Source organism: Brienomyrus brachyistius, chromosome 4 (assembly GCF_023856365.1).
Source record: "Brienomyrus brachyistius isolate T26 chromosome 4, BBRACH_0.4, whole genome shotgun sequence".
NCBI lineage: Eukaryota > Metazoa > Chordata > Actinopteri > Osteoglossiformes > Mormyridae > Brienomyrus > Brienomyrus brachyistius.
Window position 1 is genome coordinate 15,743,268 of NC_064536.1, and position 23,819 is coordinate 15,767,086.

General features: G+C 42.1%; 1 protein-coding gene across 2 annotated transcripts in view; it reads right to left on the reverse strand.

Annotated features, from left to right (window-relative positions):
• Positions 1-6,286, reverse strand: part of LOC125740689 (thymocyte selection-associated high mobility group box protein TOX-like) — a 31,360-nt gene extending 25,074 nt beyond the window's left edge. Inside the window, exon 1 of one of the 2 annotated variants that reach the window (XM_049012178.1) lies at positions 5,776-6,285. In XM_049012178.1, coding sequence (XP_048868135.1) covers positions 5,776-5,877 — 102 coding nt within the window. In that variant the 5' untranslated portion in view covers positions 5,878-6,285. Of the gene's footprint in view, positions 1-5,775 lie in introns of both variants that reach the window. The other variant, XM_049012177.1, reaches the window with a different exon arrangement.
• Between the last annotated feature and the right edge of the window lie 17,533 nt (positions 6,287-23,819).

The window sequence follows — 23,819 nt, forward strand, 5'->3', positions numbered from 1 at the left end:
ACGCTTTACCCCGTGTCTTGCACTCTCCTTGGCTCTCCTCCGCCGCACTCATTGCCAGTCACAGCACCTTTCACGCTGGTAGGATTTGGCGCTGCAGACGGGTCCAGATATTTAGCCTGCTAGGTATCTGACGGGCGTCTGCGGCGTATCAGCGACCGTTGTAAACAGTTCAAGCGGTGATTTTCCAGCGCTGATCGCACACCGATTTGCCTCAGATCTGTGGGTTTTTGTCGGCAATTTCCAAAAACTGACACTGAGCGGAAAATCGGGGCTAAAATCGTGTAGTGTGAAGCAAACAAAAATCCAATGAGAAAATTACATGGATACAGTGAGAACCGGTAGTTGCACCTGCAGATTTATGTATGTAAATGATTGGTTAAAAAAGATAACGAAGCAATACTTTCAGATGGCTACTGTGATCTAGGTTGTCTGCCCAAACAGACCCAGCAGTTTCATCTCGTATGAGCGTAACGAACAGAGATTTCCCCATAATTTTCATTGTCATAACAATATAGTCGTGAAATAAAAGGTCAACAAATACTTATCGTTAAAATTTTTGTTAACGAAGTTAACACTGGTCAGCAGCAGCCTGTTTGAACCTCACCGTCATTTCTTCCCCCACGATCACTATACTCAACTCTCAGGCACTATGGATTTTTCTGTCAAAGGGTTCACTTTCACATGTGTAAAAGCAATCCCTGGTGCGCGCACACACACACACACACACACACACACACACACACACACACACACACACACACACACACACACAATCAGTCTGTTCACCAGAGGTGGAAAGTTCAGGTTCAGAAAGTACAAAGCCAGGCCAGGATTTTGTTTCAACCAGCCGGTTGAGCATAAAGACCATGAAGAGTTACGTTCACAGAGGACTCAACTGGTTAGTTGAGACAAAACCTTGGTCTGGATTTGTACTTTCTGAACCTGAACTTTCCACCAGTGCCGTACACACACGCATACACACATCTGCACACGATAAACAATCAAAGCCTGCATTTCCATTCCTCACAAGCCGTCAGTCAGAAGCGAAGCCCTTCACGTCCTATAAAAGCAGCCAGGAAATGGAGCCTCTTGAACACAAGCAAGCTAACAGCTTTCACTACCGGCCCAAATGAATTGCACTACAATGAGGCTTAGTCACCCCAGACAACTTTAGCTATGGGGTTTAAAAGTATAAATACCAGAAGAATTATGAGCATCATATGTGTAGAAAACTCAACAAGCACTAATTAGTACTGCTTTTTAAATGACATTATATTCTGTATTCAGCTACAATTCAGTTCGACTAGGCAACAGCCATATAATTATTCGGGTTTTGGTTGTGTAATTGTCTTGTTTGTTGAGTTGTGGGAGTGCCTATAATGTATTCATTTCACCTGTTTGAAGGATTATTTTTAGTTAAATACAGGCGAAAGGGACTCTGGAGGGAAGCTCGTCCTGCCTTGGGTGGTCTTTTGTGTATTATGTTTTTTTTTTAATAGACTAAAGGTTTGGATTATTCTTTATGCTTTGATTCGGCAGATTTCTTGTGGGCAGCTTATTCATACGACTCACCAGACCTTCAACATTTTGCCTTGCATTGTGGAAACATCTGTCTGGTGGGAAAATAGACAAATACAGCAGAGATAACGGACTACTGATTTGACTGGTTACACTTGGGGAGTGAAATTCTGCATACACACACACACACACACAGCACCCGGACCTGAGTCTGACATCACTGCCTTGGGGGGGTTTAGGGAACATAGGATTCTGGCACTTATATAAATGTTAAATCACTGTTCTACTTTTCTGTGAGGTTAAACAGAAAACCATAAATTTAATGGTAATGACCCAGTCCTCAACCATAGCACTTTCGCCTTCAGTACCCGGGAAGGGAAAATCTGAGTGGAGAATAAATGCAAAACACAAATGTCCGGAAGCAGCATGCAGTGCAATCCAGTGCGGTGGTCGGTGCTGGGCCAGACCTGAACTTTAGTTGGTCTACTTCACATTAAAGTGCCTAATCGAAGTTACTGGGGTTAATTTCTGATTTACACTCCTTTGCTGAATCTAATATTTATATATTATATTATACACAACGGAGTTCCTAGTTTCTGCTGCTTACAAATTCTCTTCTCATCGAATCTTTCCTTTTCATTTCCGCAATCATTACATCACATCCTCATAAAGGCCACCGTCCCTTTGTTTAATATTATTAATGTATCGCAGCATGGCAAACGAACACTCATGTGCCGACGCGTACATTAACCTACATGCCACAGCGCAGAATGAAAATCTAACAAGATGTCGCACGTTCAGCTTCACGCAATGAAGGAACAATGATCTATCAATATCGTCCTGACCAGCAGTCTTTCCCCAAACTGACTTTTAACTGCGTCCCCGTATCACAGTCAGAAATTTCTTACTTTGGTTGGAAACTCCCCACGAGAGCAGAATTACTGTAAACAGCAGCTTCATGCAAAACAAGCGTAGATATCGGAGGACCGAAACTCCATCAGTCAGACGTCTGTTAGGTCCACAAGAAATGAGCTATTGTGACTGGATCACCAGAACGACCGGGAGACCTCGAGATGTTCACCCCTGTGGAATAGAACTGTTATTCTGCGCCCCTTTTAAAGGTTAGCTGGGCGATCGAGCAGCAGTGTGCAGACAGGGGCAGGCTTCCTGCTCTCTCCCACGATCGGAGCAGTGAGCTCCGGCCGGAGACCCTGCACTGTGCCCTTCATGCAAGCCACCATGAGACTTGCCACCGGACAGCATGGAACTTGCTCCCCCATTACTCCTGCCCATAGATCACTTCTGTGTCACTGGGCCGTTGACGGGGGTGACAGGTCAGCAGGCCGGGGGCCAAAATAAGCCTTCCCACGTGCCCTGATAGTCAGAATGTGTCAGAGTTCCCGAGCAGGGCTCATGTCTATATGGAAACAGTTAATGAAGGCGGTTTCTAACCAATCTGACTGAAAGGTCACGGGAACGCAAATTATAATCAGAATCCTTACAAATAAGTACAAAGAGTTTATTTTGCTGCAGCTGGTGGCATGAAGAATACAATTCAAACATATGATTAAGACAGAGATACAAAAAAACAGTGAATAGCATAAAAAAATGCTTAATAGGCTTGTTCTGTCTTATAGGTTATTCTGAGCTCGTGGAAAGTTCTGCGGTGCTTTCTTAATTCTGGAAAAAAAAGCTGCAATTTATTGGTTTCATAACTAAAGTCCACTGACAAGCAATATTTAACATCTCTGCACATATATTTCACACAGACATTTTCTTTTTATTAAGTTTCATAATTTTTTGACTGACTCATTCTATTCTGTTCTCACCATTTTGCTATTAATTGCGATTGTAGTCATTTGTCCCAAAGGGATGATAAACATGAACGTTTGGTGTTTTACTTTATTACAAAGGTGTTACTAATTTAAAAGCACCCAGTGAGGCTGCTTGTCAATGAACTTTTTAACTCAGAACAGCTCTTCTGGTACTACAACTCAGGTTTCAATTTATTGCTGTTTGAAATGGATGTTTTACTTAAAATGTCAGATTGTTTCTATGACGAATTTTTTTTTTTGCAAACAAATGAGCAATGTCAGAATTTTTATTATAAACCCAATAAATTTGCAATCTATTTACTGAATTATGCAAACACCCCAAGACTCTCTGTGAGAATTGCACATCCCATTCAATCATTAAATAACAGATTCATCCATCTATTCATCCATCAGTCTTCTTAGTGATTATCCAGGTCATAAATGACAACCGTAGACCTTTCTTCCAAATCACTCAGCATGGTAATAATCAAGAATTATTGTTTTAAGTAATAGAAATGGATGGATGGATGGATGGATGGGTGGAATTAAAAGGGAACATCCAGTGACCTTGGTGCAATATGATCAAGTGCAAGCAGCATGAAGTGACACTGGGCTTGTGTCGGAGAAGGACGCCCTCAGCCTTTGCGGGACCCTGCGATCATGGGGGACTGGCGGTAAGACCCACATCTGCATGGCGGCCCGCAGCATGGACCCGAGGAAGCAGCAGCCTCTTATATAAACAGATACCAGGTGTGGCTCACTGGCGGCTGTAGCTAACCCTGCCTGGCTCTGCCGCATGGGCTCTTTATCCCGCCACATACCATGCACTTCTGTCTTGTTTGTTCAGTGGGTGCCTGTCACTATTGCCACAATAGTGCATATTTAAACTGCAGCTCTCTCTCTCCCTCCCTCTCTCTCTAACCCCCTTATTTTTTTCTATCTTGAACTTCCTTTCAAATCCCCCATTCTCCCCCCCCTCTCCCTCCCTCCCTTTTCACTCTCTTCTTAGTGCTTTCATCCAGAGGGTTTCACCCCCCCCCCCCCCCCCCGAATGTCACGTTGACAGCCTACGAACACAGCTAACTCAGCATAGTCTTTACATATCACCCCCCCCCCCCCTAGCACCACCCAGACAGGAAAAAAACACCATCTTGTTATAAATGGCTAGCCTTCGCTCATTAAAAACAAAAGGCCAAAGTTTAGATAACAGTGGAACCGCAAACTGAATTGGGTTTAGATTTTATAAGAGCCCCTGTATGGACGATGTATCATTTTAATGAGATGTGGTCTTAATTTAATTGATTTTACAGTCGAATGTTATATTCCAGGCGTTTTTTTTTTACCGTGCAGTGCATCAGTTTTCAGTGGTGACTGAAAAAGCATAATAGTTTCCCCACCCCCACTACACTGCTCTCCCATCGCCCTGCCCCCACCTCTTTGAGCACATGCACAAACAAGCGCACACACACGCTCCGCTGATAGGACAGCGACATTCATCTTGCAAGGCAAATATTTCACTGTTATCCACGTGCAACCAGAAATAACCCCCACACGTTCCCAAAGGCCTGAATTATCGGTGACTACCTAAACTACCTGTGACTTGCACTGGGGGGGTGGGGGGGTCACTGCGTTTTTCTTTTAAGCGCCTTTAAACTCGGGCATTTTGATGCGGACGAAAAAAACTGGGAACGCGTCAAACGAGTGCAGTTTTCAGGCGGCGGTCCCGATCAAGTTGACAACTTACACTGAAAGATCGCGCACACTGGGCAGTGTTTTAGATTTTCTGCCAGCGATATCATTTAAGCAAAGGACCGCTTTAATTTTCTGAGAATAATATGACTGACACAAGCATGACATTCTCTGTAACTAACAAGCTCTGTGTGACCGCGTCAGAAAATATGCACATATTACTCACATATATGAGTAACCTGGCTGAAAATAAATCAAATTAATTTCAGATTCAGATTAAATACTTTTAAGCCTCAAGCACTAGTAAACATACTACCGGGGACTGTCCAACTTAAGTATTACTTTGATCAGTTCACTTCCAGAAAAACTTCCAGCATAAAGAGCCGAATGCCATCTGAATATCGCCGTATTTGAACAAGCTTTGGACTAAAGTAATATCTACGCCATCAATACTCAAGTAAAACTGGGTGCAGCTAGATCAGTTACTCAGGTTCAGTCTAAAGTGATCACGTAACTGGACTCTGAAACTTGCTGTACATAACTAAACTTGCGTGAACACTTGCATCACTTAACGTTTACTGACTGTTTCCATGTGGAAACTATTATGGGGAAATATATCGACATCTCACCTGAAAGTACAGTTTAGCGTACACGTGCTGACAGTGCAATAAATACATACGACCGGCGCAGTGCAAATGACTCATCAACTTGTAAATGGAGGCAGACAAGGCAAAACAACGAAAATGTGACTCACCTTATTGCAATGAAATGAGTCCGATCCGAGCGAGAGTCCCACGCAGGACGAATCTGTTGCTGATGGTGGCTGAGGTGCAAGTGGGTAAAATCTCACGTCCATTTCACATGAAACATCAATCACCTCCGTGTTTTTTTCGCACTCCCGATTTCGGGGAACCGACTAACGAGATGGGAAAATAGAGAACTAGATGAGTGAGTAAAAAAAAAAAAACTAGTGTAGCGCTGCTGACATGCAGTTCAGGAAGAGCTCTCAATATAACATCCTTTTGCGGTTTCCTAAAAAACTTCCAGATTAAGAACTGCTCTATAGGCTTTCTCGATAGTTTTTAAATAACAAAAAATGCCCACGGCGTCATTCTTTAAGGAAAAAAAGTTTGCCCGTGTGGAAGTGATCTCCTTTCGGCGAGCGCAAAAGCAAAGGCGGTCTTCTCTGCGAAGCAACGCAAAGCACTTCTGCAGCGATGGTCCATACGCTGGTAGCTCGCATAATCCACACAAAGAGCAGATAGAAGCGCACATGCTGCCGAGTGCGACATAGGGGGCGCTGTAGTACACCGGCCGCCAAGCCGTATCACACATACGAGCTCATTTATTCTTTCCTTAATTATCAATGCATTTACAGAGTTGACTAATTGATGGGGTAACTTAATGTGCTATATTTATACTGGAATTCCAGTGGGTTATTTCTACATGCAGTGTTATTTGCCTATAGTGAAATTGAAAGACGTGTTGGTGGATCGCTGGTGTACTCTCTTGTCCACGCTTGATTTACCGTTTTGTACTGCTTCACCTCCCAGTTTTTCAGACACATGTTCTGCCTCATACTGTGCCTGACAGAAGCTTGGTGTATTTTGTAAATATTTTCTGCATGTTTTCAGTAATTTGACATTTAAACCCCACCCCCAAAAAAATGTGCCTTTCGGGTTTGCCAAAAGGTGCTCTTAATTCTTGTCCGCCTGACTAAAGAGCTAGCCAATAAATTAAAGTTTTTTTTTATTATTATTTCTGTAAACATATCTTGTGTAGATGTGTATGTGTTTAAAAAAGAATATGCAGTGAAGCGCTCAATAATTAACCATGAAAACAATTCTGACTTCCAACCGCCATAGTGAGCCCCCTAGAGGACGCACGTGTCACTGCTTATATGTATGGGTCAAGAGCCGGTGTTAGTTCCACGTCATCTGAGGTCTGAGGCTTGCTTGCCTATATTCACTGGCAGATGGCAAGCTCATCTACAGCCTCCAACATACAGAAATGGTTCCAGTGGTGCTTAACTGGTACATTAAAAATTACAGCTACAGTCACCCACAATTGCGCACTGCATATAGAGCATTTTCCAAAATCCAGGACCAGATGTATGGGGACCATTTCATTTATCATTTGTTAAAAGTTCCCAGATTCCTTTGTAAACACGGACGGTACTTTTAGTGCGTAACTCTGGATGACAGTCCAGCTCCAGACGAATATTCTAGCTGGTGTTCCTCTGCTGGTAGCTGTTCTGTCCAGGATCATCACGAACATTATGAATAAGCCCTTCTGTACGCGTGACACTGCTGCGTGCACTCCACTGACACAGAGCCTGAATCCAGTCTGTCTTCGCTGTGAGACACCTCCTGACATTTCCAGTGGTACACAACACTTCAGCCATCTGCTGACATGACCTCAGCGCGTAGGCAGCCTAGGATGACACTTCAAGCGACACCTGCCACTCGTTCTGTGTTTATTCACCTTTTCATTGCCATAAATCAGCAGAATCGCCGCACTGCCATGAACACAGCAAGACGGACGACCAAAAATATACACGAAAGTGAATGCGTGTATAGATGGTATTGGGGGTCCGCAGAAATGTGTTATAAAAGTAGGAAATTCAGTTACGTTTTGGAGCTTAATCCTTTCACCCTCCCCTTCCAGATCAAAAAATATTCTTATGCGGTTACACGTTAGTGGTTAGGGGTCCCTAATTCTGGTCTGTGTTCATTTGGGGGTCCCTGATTTAAAAGTGGAAGATCGTAAGAGAGTAACTACTAGTTTCTATAATATTATACATCAATATTTATTCCAGGAAAGTCAGAATATGTTATCGAATGACGAACGGTCTCTAATTTACGTCTCTCTTCATTAGTCTGGGGAGCATTCTTCATGGCAAATCCTCATCTGTATTGTTAACAGGCTGGCTGTAGGTTTAAGTGCTTCGAATCGAGTAAACATAAATATCTCGTCATACTACCTGACAAACACCAGATGTAGGCACATTAAAACACTATAAAAGCACAGGGGGAGACAAGAAAGGTAGCGCACATTCCAGAACCTAAAATCTGGATGTTCAGGTTCAAGAGTCGGTCAGCTATTTTTCACAAGTAGCAACTAAAGAAAAAGTAAAGCGAAATATTCCGGCTAGTTAAGTAATCGGCCGCCTTGAGGCAGGGCATGTCCAACTGGAGGAGGAACTGGAAAAAAATAGATTAATACTAGAGTAGAGGTTTAAATGTGGAAGAAGATACAACTATTGTTCCGTCAGTCCAGATTAGTAAATCCTGATAAAATTCTCATGCCATTCACCTTTAGTTGTAAGATTTATATTTTTCCAATAAATAGAAGTGCTTTGTAAGCAATTTAGTATCTATTAAATAGTTAATTGATTAATTGAGTAACAAATGTGTTGAGCTAAGCAGAAGCTCTGTCCTCAGCTGATGCAGGCTTAAGGAGGTACTCCTTTGGTAATTGCCCGGAGTAATTAAGGGATCTTGTTCTGGAAATAAAAGCCCTCATTAGGAACATTTCATAACACAAAATGTTATCTGGTCCTCATTAGCACATGAAACAGAATCTGAACAGGCAGCGATAAAAACCAAAAGTTTGTTTGGGCTGTTTTATGTGGCGGGCATCGACGGACTTCTCGCTTTGGAGCAGGTTGGAGTTTCGGCGTCGGCCCCAGTCAGGCAGGCCGTCGCCGGTTTGGTGGATGGAGGACGAAGGCGGCACAGCGAGAGAGTGCTGACGAGGATTTGCTCCGTCTGCAGAGACCTGCGCTCCTTTGTACCTACGGCTGCGAGGCGGTGATCAGCTTTAGCTTGTACATCCCTGCCTTTTGGGTTCCTTGCGTGACTCGAACAGCAGAGCTTTTGTGGTTCACTATCGATTTCTCACAATCACCTGCTGCCACCTTCACCACCACAATTAGCTCTGTTTTTTAGCTCGTTTTCACATTGTTGAAATAAAACACAGCAGTCTGGTAGCATAATAAGAACAGTGGATAAATAGCTAACAAGGTATAAGGCAGCAAAAACATGATTACGGTAGTTGTTGTATTTGTAGTGTAGTAGTATTAGTAATAGTACTTACTGTTACTATGTTTGTTTGCAGTAAATTCTTCTTTAAGAACCCCGCCCCCCCCCCCCCCCCAGACACACAGATACAGGGATATATGTTTTATTCTTCATACATGTTGGTCATACATGTTTTTGGTGGAAATGCTGAACAAAGATAAGGACAATAGAGAAGTTAAATTTCTCGATTAATCCGGCTCACGAAGTTAATTAGGGCTGATTAAGGCTCCACATCTTCACCTCGTTAATTCTGCTGTTATGCTTCACTCCATCTTATGGAATGGATATCTTCAGTTAATTACATTCTCAAGCACACAATAGAAGCTTCCTTTCTGAGATTGCGCACCTACAGCCTTATGACCATAACTCATAACTGTTATGTCCTTCATGCTATGCCCATATTTGGGCGTTCCCTGGATTTATAACGCTGCTGGGCTATATAGTGGCATAGAAATTCATCCTTATTTCTGCAGAATGGACTCGGTGGTCTGCACCATGGAATGGAAATGATGCAAATGGCCAACAGGGGTAAATATGCAGGCAGACAGAAACAGCTAATAGGCCTTTTGCATTTCTGAATAGCCTTTCAATGGTATATTGTGTTTAATTAGCAGTGTGTGTGTGTGTGTGTGAGGGGGGGGTTTAGGTTTAAGCTGTGTTTGGGGATGTCAATAGTGGTAAATTATCGCCTCTGGTGGAAGGTGTGAAGTTCTGAAAAGATTTTGAGATGAGGATCATTCATCATACGAGGAAAATAAGTTGATGCAGAACGAACTACAGGACTGTATGTCGTTCAGCTTATTGTGTACAAAGGTGAAATTGTGGACCTAATCAATATACAATCAGATAATCTTTATAATTCCTTGCATTCGCAATCTTTCTGATTGGATGTTTCCCCCTCTTGTATTGAAATGACATTAAATAATTATAGAAATGTTTGTTACACTGTTATTTGTGCCAGTACTATTATATTCTCACAATGTGTTTACCTTACGATGTTCCAGCTATTTTCATTAACAAAGAGCACAAAGATATAATGATTCATCCATTTACTGTCCAAAGCCTCCTATCCAGTACAGGCCCTCCGTGAGCCTGGAACCAAGAAGCATTGTACAATGTGGGGGCCGCCCAGGATGGGATGCCAATCCACTGTAGAGGTCACACTTACACACACACACTATGGACAATTTAGAGATGGAGGTTAACATTTTCTAACTACAAGAAGAGAAACCCAGAGAAATGCAGTAATAATAATAATAATAATAATAATAACGATTATAGATTTAGTAGAAGGGATGATGCATTAATCAGCATGTTTACATTGATTACACCTATGAAGGAAAGGAGTAATTCATTAGTCAGTGATTTTAGCTGTACACGCCGTGCCGTGTAATTCAATAGTAGCAAAGAGTTGCCAAATATGACACTAATGCAAGCAGAGATACACCATTGGAAGTGTCTGAAATGATTAACATTTGGAGCAAGGCTGACATTTGCTTGAAGAACAATGCATGTCCTACATTCCGTGTGCTATGATTTCACTGCACAAAGAGAATGTTATTTTCATTAACCTTTTACATATCAATTGGCATTTGAAGCCGTAGACTGCAGTAACACACCAGTAAAATTGACATTTAATGAAGGCTTTCAAGTTTCCAATTCCATGATCTAAATTATGAAAATCATACAAGTCACGGGATAAGCTAAATTGACAAGTAACAGCTTCTGCTATTAGGGAACATATCAACTGTACCCATGAAAAGGGCTATGCTAGTTTTTACTGCTAGCCTGGGGGCAAACATACATGCTAGTTATTTCTCCATATAGATCTCAGTTCATTTAGTTTAGTGAATGGTTAATTGAATAGCTCTGTGAATGTTACTTCCTTTGACAGTTGCTGCTATGAGTCCTTTGGGCAAGGTGAGATGACTTTGTCCTGACACTTTCATAGTATAGTACAAAGTGTGTTTTATCACCTAGGAATAAATGGAGATGCAGAGGCCTGAGGTTGATTTAGCTTTATTTTTGTGGCGCCTTGCTTACATGTTTGAACAGCAGGACAGAGGGATGACAGAACGGTGGAATGGTGTCACGATAGAACAGCAGAACAGGGTGGAGCAGTGAAGTCATCGAACTGCAGGACAGAAGAGTGACAGAAAGATGTGTCAGTGATGTCATTGAACAGTAGGACAGAGGGGTGACAGAATGATGGAACAATAGATCAGGGGGGTGACAGAACGGTGTTACAGTGATGTCATCGAAGAGTAGAACAGAGGGGTGACAGAATGATGGAACAATAGAACGGGGGGGGGTGACAGAACAGTGTAACAGTGATGTCATCGAACAGTAGGATCAGAGGGGTGACAGAATGATGGAACAACAGAACAGGGGGGTGACAGAACAGTGTAACAGTGATGTCATCGAACAGTAGAACAGAGGGGTGACAGAATGATGGAACAACAGAACAGGGGGGTGACAGAATGGTGTAACAGTGATGTCATCGAACAGTAGAACAGAGGGGTGACAGAATGATGGAACAACAGAACAGGGGGGGTGACAGAACGGTGTAACAGTGATGTCATCGTACAGTAGAACAGAGGGGTGACAGAATGATGGAACAACAGAACAGGGGGGTGACAGAACGGTGTAACAGTGATGTCATCGAAGAGTAGAACAGAGGGGTGACAGAATGATGGAACAACAGAACAGGGGGGGTGACAGAACGGTGTAACAGTGATGTCATCGTACAGTAGAACAGAGGGGTGACAGAATGATGGAACAGAATCAAAGAGGGGTGACAGAACAGTGTAACAAATATGTGACAGGACAGCAGAATAGATCGGTGACAGAACAGTGGAAGAGTAACATGATAAAACAACAGAAAAGAGGGGTGAGAGAATGGTGTAACAGTGACATCATCAAACAATGGAAGAGAGGAGTAGTAGAGCAGTGTAAGCGAGGACTAATACCACTAAGCAGAAATGGCTGTTTTGATGCCCATAATACTTCCCAATTCTGCACACATGTTCTCCAATGACAGGTTGCTCATGTTCTGACTGTCAACAGCATCAAAGTGATAAAGGATTTCGCTTCACCTTAGCTAAGCTTTTTTCAAAAAACATCTCTCAGGGCTTCTGTTATTTCTATCTCCATCTCTCGGTTTATTCCTCTCCCGTTGCTTCCTTTCTGTTTCAGTTTTTAAAAGACTCCTTCAGTTTCCCTGGCAGACCTCCATGACTTCATTTTCCCTGGAATTCATGACATTTTTATCAATGTGCTTGTTCTGCCAAACAGGAGGGAGAAAAACAGGACAAGGGGGGCTTTGTTGTGCTGACATTTCTCGGTCACCACGATACTCCGAGATGCCAAAGAAAAACACATAAAGATCAGCCATCAATGCACTGATTGTTTGTCATCGTTCAAAACCCCCTAGATGGGTGTTGGGGGGAGGGGCACAGAGAGTCAGGTGACCGTGGTCTATGTAGATTCACTGTATCAGTCCCTCATTCGTGACCCTCAGGTATTAAGGTATGTTTTTGTTATTTCTTTCTCATAGAATGGCAATCATATCCTGACACATGACCTCACTCCCCCTTCAGGTTATATAAACACGCCGATCTGAAAATATGTCATTCAAAAGCCCGCTGTAACCTAATTGCTATTGTTAAGGGATAATCAGCCTGGGTATCTTGGCTCACTTCTACAAAATGGCTTCCTTGGCCATTTGGCGTCCTAATTTGCCTGCAGTCAGCTTTCCTTGCTTCACCTTTCACAGTTTCAGCTCTCATGTATGCTGTGCCATGAGTCACTGCAGAACGAGAGGGCAGGAGAGTGAATCAGAGTACTGTATGGCCACACCGGTTTCAGCAGATGGGCCTTTTAAGACGGACGATATCGTTGACGTCCTGCATGAAAACTGCTTCACGGCTGAAGCATATGGAGGCCCAAGTCTCATGGGAAGAAGGATTTAAAGGTATGATGAACAAATGTGTAGAGCAGAAAAAGGAAGTCAAGATTCTTATAACGCTTTCAGTTGACGTCAAGGCTTTCAGTTTTCGACATGTAGGTATTTCGTATCAGGGGTCATAATCCTCCCCACCACGCTGGGACATGACTTTGATGCCTCTGGGCATCCGTGTTTCTTTGAGGTGGGGGTATGGTGCACAGCCACATTCAGCGTTAAGGGACCAAAGCCAGCCCTAGAGTAGGATTACTGAGGTTGGGTTGCTCATGCTACTAGTTGTGACACTACGGCTTTTGAATTTGAGGTAACTGACTTATGTGTCATCTGTGTGGTCGGCATCACCCCACGTTTATGGAAACCTTGCCCATTATTTCATATCCCTTCCATCCGGTCCTGGGGGGGGAGGGGGGGGGGGGGGTCCTGGTTCTTCAGAGCATCTCCATTTCCCAGTCTAATATAACACTGCTTACCGCTGTCAGTCAGACTATCACAGGTTGCAGACAGCGTGGTGCGCGTGCCGTAAAGATTTATTAACGTTACTATCGTCGTAAACACACGACGTGTCCAATATCCATGTAATCGCGAGGGATCTCAGCCTAATATGTCGACATAAAAGGTTTGTGTCCGTGAATCAACACAGGTGATGCCGGTGGGCTCATTCACTGCATGCGATAAGAAAATGCCAGTTCCAGAATGCACAGCTGGAGGGATCTCAGCGAGAAGCAGGCCCTTCGATTGAACGCGGGCAAATGGCAGTCAGCTGTGACAGGATGGCACTTCTGAAGCTCATTTGCATAAATCCCATGTCTCCCTTTCACATTCCGATCTCCATTACTAGGCTTTCAGTGTCTCTGTGGATATTTATCCTGCCGATACATACTCAGGTTTTTGGGCACCAGGTGGCTTATTGTTCCCAAAATTGGACTCCTGAGTGAATGAAAGACTGCAGGTTCAAATCCCGGAGAAAGGAACAGCTGTTGTACCCTGGAGGAGGCCACTTCAGCAGCGTTCTCCCTTGGAGATGTGTGTCCGCCATTGAGGGTCCAGAGCCCAGAGGCATGGCTATTGGCTGTCGTCTCATCTGAGGGTTCGAAACACGATCCAGTCACCCCACCTCTGGACCACACAGATTCTCTGTTCCTTTTATATGCTGTCCAGGAAATAGGTGACAGGGCGTGTGCACCTTCGGCAGTCAGAACAACTCCTCCTGCAAACGCTTCAGTTGTTAAACAGGATGCTGTGATAATGGTGTTTACCTTTTGTCGTGTAAAACAAGAGTGTAAAACACGGCACTGCGAGTATTAATTGCACATCAGATCTGTTTTTTTAACCCTAAACTTTATGTAGCTGATTTTCAATCTGCTGTCCCATGGATAAAAGCCTATTTGATGCTCATAATACAAACAAACAGGCAAACAATAATAATAATAATAATAATAATAATAATAAGGGTCCCCTGCAACTCTGGCAAACAAAAGAAGTTGGAAGACGAATGGAAGCTAATAAAAATAATTTAATTGGATACCTTAAAATAATGTGTTACCCTAGCAAGCAAGGAACAGTGGTGGTTTAATGGTTAGGGAAATGTGCTTGTACTTGAAAATTTGTTGGTTTGACTCTCCCATCATCAAGGTACCCTGAGCAAGGCACTGTATCACCCCCCCCCCCCCAAGCACTGCTTCCTTGGCACTGAAACACATTTCATTGTGGTGTGTTAATAATCATCATGTAATTGAAAAAAAAATCCAGCTTTGTGAGTCAGGCCCCTGGTCAGCTTAAGCTAGAAATGTTTATTGACACTATAATGTTCAGTACTACCTACTGAAGTGTACTGACACTTGCCTCCATTTTATAACTTGCCAACTTAAAAAAATAATTGCTTACATTGGCTAACATCATACATTTTATCGATATTTGCTAGAGTTAGTTATTAATATTTTCAATTATTTACTTAAATGTTTGCAACATCAGCCAAAGAATATAGCTAATTTTCCTTACTGGCAGGGTCAACATCTTTCCCAGTATTAGATTGTAAATGCAATTTTACTTCCACCCAGTATAGCACATCCTTACTCTGTCATAGCTAAGATGGGTTCTCTGTTACTGACTCTGACATTTAATTTGAACAAAAAGTCATTTCTCCTTTTCTCTGAATGGGCCATTGTGCTGATATTCCACAGTACTTTGCTTTGACCTAATAAATAAAAAAACAGGGTTGAGATACAGTGGGGATTTTTTTGCAGATTAATTCATACATGCAGGCATATAGTATTTCAGCAGACCATTCATTCCCACGTTTGCATATTTTATTCTCAGGAATACCCCTTAAATGTTTCTGCCAACTGATAAAAACACATGAAGCTACACCACAAACACATGCATTGAATCTTATAACCATGCAAAATGGAAACTGCCAGGGAAAACATTCATTTCTGGCATTCTTATCACGGTCGCCATGGCAACCCTCTTCCAATAGCTTTATGGCCATGTGTCTTCTATCATTTCTCTTGATTTTGCATCATGGAAACTATGGCAATTACAGTCTGCACAAAGGAAAATGTGTGCTGTCATGGCAACAGAGTCGAATATTCTCAGCCATTTCACCCGGCTGAATTGCAATTGGCTTTGTGAGAATCAGGCAATGGAGAATGCTTCAGTAAAGACGACAATGGCTTTTAGAAGTCAGGGAGAGATGTGATGTTCTTAATGCAAGCGGCGGACGTGTTTTCAGAATCGCCGCACCAAGAAACTGGTCTCTTGATCATGGCCCAAAACAATGGTAGAGAATCACCTATAGCTAAGAGGTCACTTGACAATTATGTCCGTCCTTAGGAGCATTTTCTAATCAGAGTTAAATGTAAAAGCCCCATCCTTCCAGTGACCTGCATGTCCAGCTGCAGGCTGCCCATTTGCGTGGCAAGTGCTGTTCAGGATACTGGCCTTTTCTCCGGAGCCACTGGTCACCACTGCCTTATCTGAAGTGGCCCAATGTGTACATTTAATTCTCCCCAACAGTGACATGGAATCCTCCGGAATGTCAGGTCTGCAAACGACATTTAGGTAGGCATATCTAGGGTTGGGGGGGAAGGGCTCAGTGCCGGTGGGGGTGTTTTTGCACATATCTATCTGTCAGGACATGAAGCTGCGCCGTATTATTCTTATTTATGCATTAGCCGGGATATTCGAGGGTTCCATCTTAGAGGTGCAGTGTGCAGGTTCAGCATGGAGGTTTTCGTAGAACCTGATACGCAAACAACTGAGGTTCCCCTACATGATGGTCCCTGCGCCGCAGCCTTTTACACTGATTATGCCGCTTTCATGACAAGCACGATGGACATTGTATTTTAATTCGCTCTGGCCGCGAAGTGGAATCATAATAAAAGAGACCACTTAGAAGGAATTATGTGCGCAGCAGACTCCTTACACCCGAGCCGCACATTTATCTAGGTCAGCCGTTCGGCTGTTTGCAAAAGGAGGGAGCTTGTTGACACGCTTGTCCCATTCAGAGACGAGCACGAAAGGGCTGACGCTAAACCATCCACGGTCAAGGGGCATTTCGTAACATGCCATATTTTAACATCAGTAAAAACAATGGTTCAGTCACTCCTTCAGTCAACAGTTTCCCATAAAAATTATCATTGTTATTATTATTAATTCTGTGATACCCCTGTGACTATCACCTACATCGGGCGAAGGCCAAGACATCGGAGCAGGTTCATAAATGTGAATAAATTTCCCTGTCTATGTGGCACGTGTTTGTTACTGTTGATTTTTGCAGTGTAATGTGTATGTTTGGGTATAAATATAATTTTTGTGGGTTTTCAGGTATTATTATTATTACTACTATTATTATATGAAAAACAAAGAAATAACCAAGAAATTGCAGGAGATTTGCGAATATGGACTGAGAAAATCCCTGTTGCATTGACATGCTAATGAAACTTGGGATTAAAGTTTTCCCCATAGAAATGAATGGAGAGTCCCCACAAAGACATAATTACAAACCTCTGTGTATATGTGTGTGTGTGTATATATATATATGGCAAATCGGGGAGCACTCATATCCTGCTCTCCACTAAAGTCCTCCCAGCTGGTCTAATTTACCCCACAAGTGAAATCAGTGAAATCAGTCTCATTTTGACCACCGTCATTAACCATGACATCACCAGGTTAGTGACTAATCACCATGACAACACGGAATCAGCTGATTTTATCTCTTATGAAGTGACACGTGACACTGTTTCAAAGTGTTTAAATCATTTTCAGCCTTTTCTTAAACTAATGCCTATTACTGGCTTTTAAATGTTATCAAATGCTCGCATTATGTCTAGAAGGCTTATTCTGGAAATGTTTTATGTACAATATTCAGAACCATGAAACAGTTTGGCGGTCCCGAGATGCTTTTCATGGCCATAAAGTGCTCTACATTTCCTTTTGGTCGTAAAGTCCCACTAATGTTTTTTTTATGTACGAATAGAGGCCATTCATGGTAAAACACCAATACTTCCCCATTAATAATAATAATAATTATTATTATTGTTAATAGTAGTAGATGTAGCTGTATAGTGTGCTGCTGACAGACATCTGTTTCCGCCTACAGACACTGATCAGAAAAACAAATAATTACTCTTTGTCCACTGTTCAAATCTCCTGCTCTGCAGTCATCATGCCGCTCTTGGATCATACACAAACACAGCCACAGTGCACAGTCCATATGCAGGAATCACGGAGCAAAATCCGACAGTCAAAGTGACCACATTGTAGTAAATCTCTATTGATAATTTATTACTGACGTTAACATATAGCAATACTAATATTCAGGATTGCTGATTTTTTTCCCACTTAAATAGAAATAAAAATGGTTGTAACGATCTGAAATATCTGTTGTGGGATGTACCTTTAATTCCGTGTACAGTTTAACTGCAGGCTTGGGTTTTTATTGATACGGTATTTTTTTCATTTGCAGACATTGAGTTTTAAAAGATTAGCCCAATATCAAGGTAAACATTAAGCCTGTGTTATCTCTGTTAATAATAAAACTCGCAGCAGGACAAAAACAGAGGGACTGTATTAAACCACCAGTTCATCACGGCAATTTGATGCTTTTGTCTTAAAATTCCGAGACATCTTTGAGCTTCAGGCACAGTGTATCAGCGTACGGACACCTTCATACACAGTGACATTCAAAAAGTGTCCGAATATTCCATGTAAACGCGTGCTACAAATCACCCAGGTGTCAAAAGGTGGTAGCAGCAACAGCCACTGCAGCGATGGTTTCACTTTAAGGCATCAGTTCACTGTTCATAAGCACGACTCTCGCCAGCGCAGCCTCCGCCAGATAAATTGCGATTCCTTTTGCCATTCATGGTGCCCCCCCCCCCTCATTTCTGACTATATTCTGAGTATTAGCACGAGTGTTCAAACTTTCTATGTGGGGGGAAATGAATAAAAATGAGTACACTGAAAGAAATAATGTTTTATTAATGCCATACTCCCGATGTGATAGAGAATCCTCTTTTTGCTTAGAGGTGAAGAATGACAGGAATAGGATTTTCATAAATAAATAATTGATTACATATGGAGCGATGGATCCAGCAAACCTTCTCCTGTTGGGGTTACATCTTGCGAGCAGTTTAAACATGTGCTACAGGTCAGTTACATTAGAGGATATTACAGTGTTCAATTCTATAAAGTGTTTAGCTAGTTAAAGAAAAAAATACATTTAATTACTATATTTTATATACCTGGTGACCCAGTACTAAAAAAGTGGCAGGAAGATGGATGGATATTTTATATATATCTTTCGTTACTGCGGACAACATGATGAAGGACACTGAGTTTACGGAATATGTTGCTTTGTATTATAGGTGTTTCAATGTCTGTCTGATAACATCCAGGGAGTTTCTCTCTTAATGTAGGTGTTTATACCTCTCAGATGATGTACAGGGGGGTTTCTCTCTAAATGTAGGTGTTTATACCTCTCAGATAATGTACAGGGGGGTTTCTCTCTAAATGTAGGTGTTTATACCTCTCAGGTGATGTACAGGGGGGTTTCTCTCTAAATGTAGGTGTTTATACCTCTCAGATGATGTACAGGGGGGTTTCTCTCTAAATGTAGGTGTTTATACCTCTCAGATGATGTACAGGGGGTTTCTCTCTAAATGTAGGTGTTTATACCTCTCAGATGATGTACAGGGGGTTTCTCTCTAAATGTAGGTGTTTATACCTCTCTGATGATGTGCAGTGGGTTTCTCGCTGAATGCAGATGTTTATACCTCTCAGATGATGTACAGGGGAGTTTCTCTCTAAATGTAGGTGTTTATACCTCTCAGATGATGTACAGGGGGGTTTCTCTCTAAATGTAGGTGTTTATTCCTCTCTGATGATGTACAGTGGGTGTCTCGCTGAATGCAGATGTTTATGCCTATCTGATGTCATGCAGGGGATTTCTCTTTTAACACAAAATTGATGGGTTTAATTTCAAATTAAATTATTCTCTATATTTGTGTGCGTGTTTGTCACACAGTCATTTCTGTTGATAAGATTTAACAAGTCAATCTGTACTTCTCAAAAGATGCTATTATTCGTATCCATAGTATTAACAGTGTCATTGACTGTGGAACTATTGGCTTATAGTCTTGAGTTCTTCTTGCTGATGAGAAAAAATTCAGCTCGGACAGAGATAAGGTCACACTCTCCGCTGGGCATCAAGCCAGGATTCAGGATTCTTCAGGGGAAAGAGCGCCACACGTTGGTGAGATGAGTCCCTGACAATGAGCTCCTAAAATCTCAGCGGTCCGAGGTCAAAAAACAGATCTCAGATGAATGAGGGTATGTTGTATAAGACTGTTCAGCTGCACTGTATTTGACGATGGAATGTGACAGTATCACAGACCATTACTGAGGATAATTAGGGATCTGTATATCTCAGAGAAAGCATTAAATATTAATAGTTGCTAAAATATTCCCTTTTTAGGTAACTCGCACACCCGCATTTGCTTTTTTTACAACGAGCTGACTGTAAAATCCATAATCTCTCCCATATATGTTCCGCTTGTAAACGTTTTAATAATAAAAGATTATATGGCTGATACATATCTGAATCCATGTGCTTCAAACCACGGTGCTGGATTCCGAAAAGCAGCCAGGATTGTGTCCAGACTGTAACTGGAGTCTGTTTGGGCTTGATTCAGAATAAGCCCAGAAACTGGCATGTTTCCCGTGCTCTAGATGAATGGATGACTTCATTGTGGTCCCTCCTTATTGTAATTCTAGGACAATTGCCAAAGACACAGTTACCCAGCCATTCAAAGACAGCTATTCAGACTCTGTTTACACTGAAATTACCAGGCAAATTATTCTCCTGAAACACTGCGGTCTCACTGTACAGTTTTTCCAAAGGTAATTAATAGGAAATTACTGCTATCCATCATTTTAATACAATAGATATTCATATTCCCCAGGGAAATTTAATAAAGACAAATACAGAGATTGCCTGCAGTTGATCTGAAGGTCACTGGAAATTATCTTGAGGAAACATTTCCAGAAGCAGAAGAATCGGTCATAATTTATCAGCCCCCATTCCAGGTCTAAGGCCCACAGGATTAATCATGGTAGCAAAATGTCTGGATTTTTATGGCAAGCAGAAATTTACAATTGGAACTTGAGGGTTAGGGTTAAATCACGTGTTTACATACAGAGCCAAGCCCGTTGTTAGGTGTCCCAGAGGAAATAAGGGATTAGTTTGTTGTTTAGTTTAATGTTGACCTCTTGGAAGACGTCTTGATGTCTGGCAACAGTAAATGGGGCCAACAAGTTCTGCTAATGCCCTCTTCATAACAAAAAAATTAGCTACTGAGGCTTTAAAATGCACTTTTTTTTCGGAGGGTATTGCACCTTGGACCCCAAGTTCAGCGTGTAAAGCGAAGGGCGTCTGGGTACAGCTAACGCTAACAGCTGTTGGCTTGGCGTTCGGCCTGCTGCTGTTAGGCTGAGGTGCTGTTTGCGCTCATTGTAGTCATGGTTACCCTTTAATTGACTGTTATCACAGATGGCAATGTCATTTCCTGTACAAACATTCTATGGAAAGTCACAATGTGCTCCTGGCGTAGCATGAATAGAGGAGTCTGCGGCTTCTGTGTGGCTCCTTGCTTGTAGTTTTATTTTATCTCTCTCTCTCTGCCTCCTTCGCAAAATATGGCTTCTAAATTGAAATACAAATTATCCAAGAGTATTACATTTCCGTTTTGACTATTTAAAACATCTTTGTCACTAATCAAACTATAATACTTCTACATACACGATTTTATTTAATTTTCCTGTACTCATACTTAAGATATAAATACTGAAGTCAGAAATATATTAAATGCTTTTTTTAAAAAAAAAAAAAAAACACACACACACACACATGGAAATAAATCTGCAACTGGGATACTCTGTGTAACCACGGAAACCCTCATTGTGACATCTGCGCAGCCCGGTGACAGGCGTGGCCAGTGAGGCCGCAGGTCACCTGCAATTGGTCACGTAGGACAGCCCCATGAATATGAGTGTTAGATATTGTTACGTTGTGTTGAATTAACCCATTGGCTGACTTAGTTCACGCGTCACTATGATGTCATAGGTCATAGGTCAGAAGAACCAGAAGCCCTGGCATTACGGAGATATGGAAAACCAGACTGGCCAAATGCAGTCACACAAAAAGCCGGAGCAGCCATGAATACGACTGCGAGAGCAGCACCAGCGAATGTTACCTTAATCGTTTACCAAACAGGCAGGCCTGTGATTGCAAAGAGCATTTCATAGCAGCCTAATGGGACTGTAGCTAGCTTGGACACACGGGCTGGCACACATCTCCAGGAATGATGAAGCTTTTACATTCTCCAGCCGGCTGTCCTGTCGTCTCAAAGGCAGCAGCTGTGTCTATGAGTTGATGGTTTTTTTCCTCAGATCTAGCAGAATCTCAGGCTGCATCAAGCTGGTTTCGAGAGGAGGACTCATCTCGAATGGAGGAACGAAGGCAATTTCCCTTTAGTGAGAGTGCAAGGTGGGGGGGAAATGGGACTGGAGCTCAGGGGCATCAGTCGGAGGAAGCCTTACAGGCGGCTCGGTCAATCCCGAGAACGAGGACACTGTCAGCCCATCAGTGTGAAAGATCATTTCTATTTATCAGCAAATCAAACTCACTCAATTACAAAAAAAAAAACCTCAGCTTAATAAACCTGTATAAACAAAGAAAGAAAGAAACGCCTTCAGATGTCAGAATGCAGGATTCATACAATTACTTTTGCAATCATACTATGCACACATCATGCACCATGAAAGGAGAAGATCATTTCAGTCTCAAGATTAGATTGAATTTAGGCACAGAAGGGTAGCTATGAATGGGGCTTCTTTTCAGAAATAAGTAACCAGACGCTCCAGAAATATATCGACTCCTCATCTGTCTTCACCCCACCAGTGACCTGTGACATCTGAAAAAATAGTATGAGATTTTATTTGCCCTTGGGGTGGAGTCAGAGTTCCCCCCTTTGGGATTCAAACAAAAACACTACTGTTTAGGATCATTTTAGAGACTATGTTTTACTGCAGGCCACCAGCAGGGTGACACTGAAGAGGAACAATGTGATTTCAGAGGCTGATGGTTGTGATGATGGCTGACTGATTGACAACTTCACTCGTGTCTTAGTGAGAAATGACTTTCAGGGGCTCAGCCATCTGGTCCACCAATCACTCCACATTACTACCTATTTGGGGCAGTGTACTGTCCTAACATTTACTTAAACATCTCAGAGCCACTGAGGAACTAACGTATTACTCATACTGCAAGCAATGTTTTTGCAACAGAAAGAACACATGTGAAAACACTCTCCAAATAAATTTTACAGAACTGAATTAATGGGGAAATATGTGTCAAACATATACTAGCCAGTCATATTAACTCTGCGAGTTGTAGGAGTGTATACTTATAGCTTACTCCTGTTGTGTTGCTTAATTGTAAACAGGTCTACATTACTGGTTACTGGTGTCTTCTTCAAAGACAATAACATTCTGATAACATTCCCATTACAATCAGATCACCTCATTGCTATCACTCTCTGTTCTGGATTTGAAGGCTTTAGAAACACACGCAGCCTTGCTCCAATAGAACTGCACTCCTGTTGATTACGATTGGCTCTCATCAGGCAAAAGAATCAGAAAAGATTACTGGTAAGACCAACAACTCCTTCGACCACAACGACAATTCAGAGAATGAAAATCTTGATATGATTTGTGCGGCTGGAACAAGAAAATGGTTTCAGAATTCATGTTTCAGTGGTTGATGACTCAGACAACCAAAAATAGTCCCAATGAGAATATCCAGTTGTTATTTAATACAGACATTATCTATTGTTACAGATAACTGTCCCAGTTCATGGCGGTTACATGCACATGAAACGCTATGCATACAGTGTGTCTTTATTTTACAGCTTTATACAAAGATGTAACTCTTGAAGCACCTGTTCAATAAACATATTTAGATGATTTTCTTTACTGTATAACACCAGCAATCGTAGTGCCAGGCCAGGAAGATAAAGTTGCACAGGAAATTTAAGGATACTCACACCATGAAGAGGAATCTGGCTGCTTGCTTGTCTTTTTCGGAATGGAAAGCGCAGCATTTTCAAGGGGCCAAAGGGGAGGAGAAGGAAAAGCATATTCTGACACTGCCTGAGAAATGCGGCACTTCACATAACAAATGTCTTTCGGTTT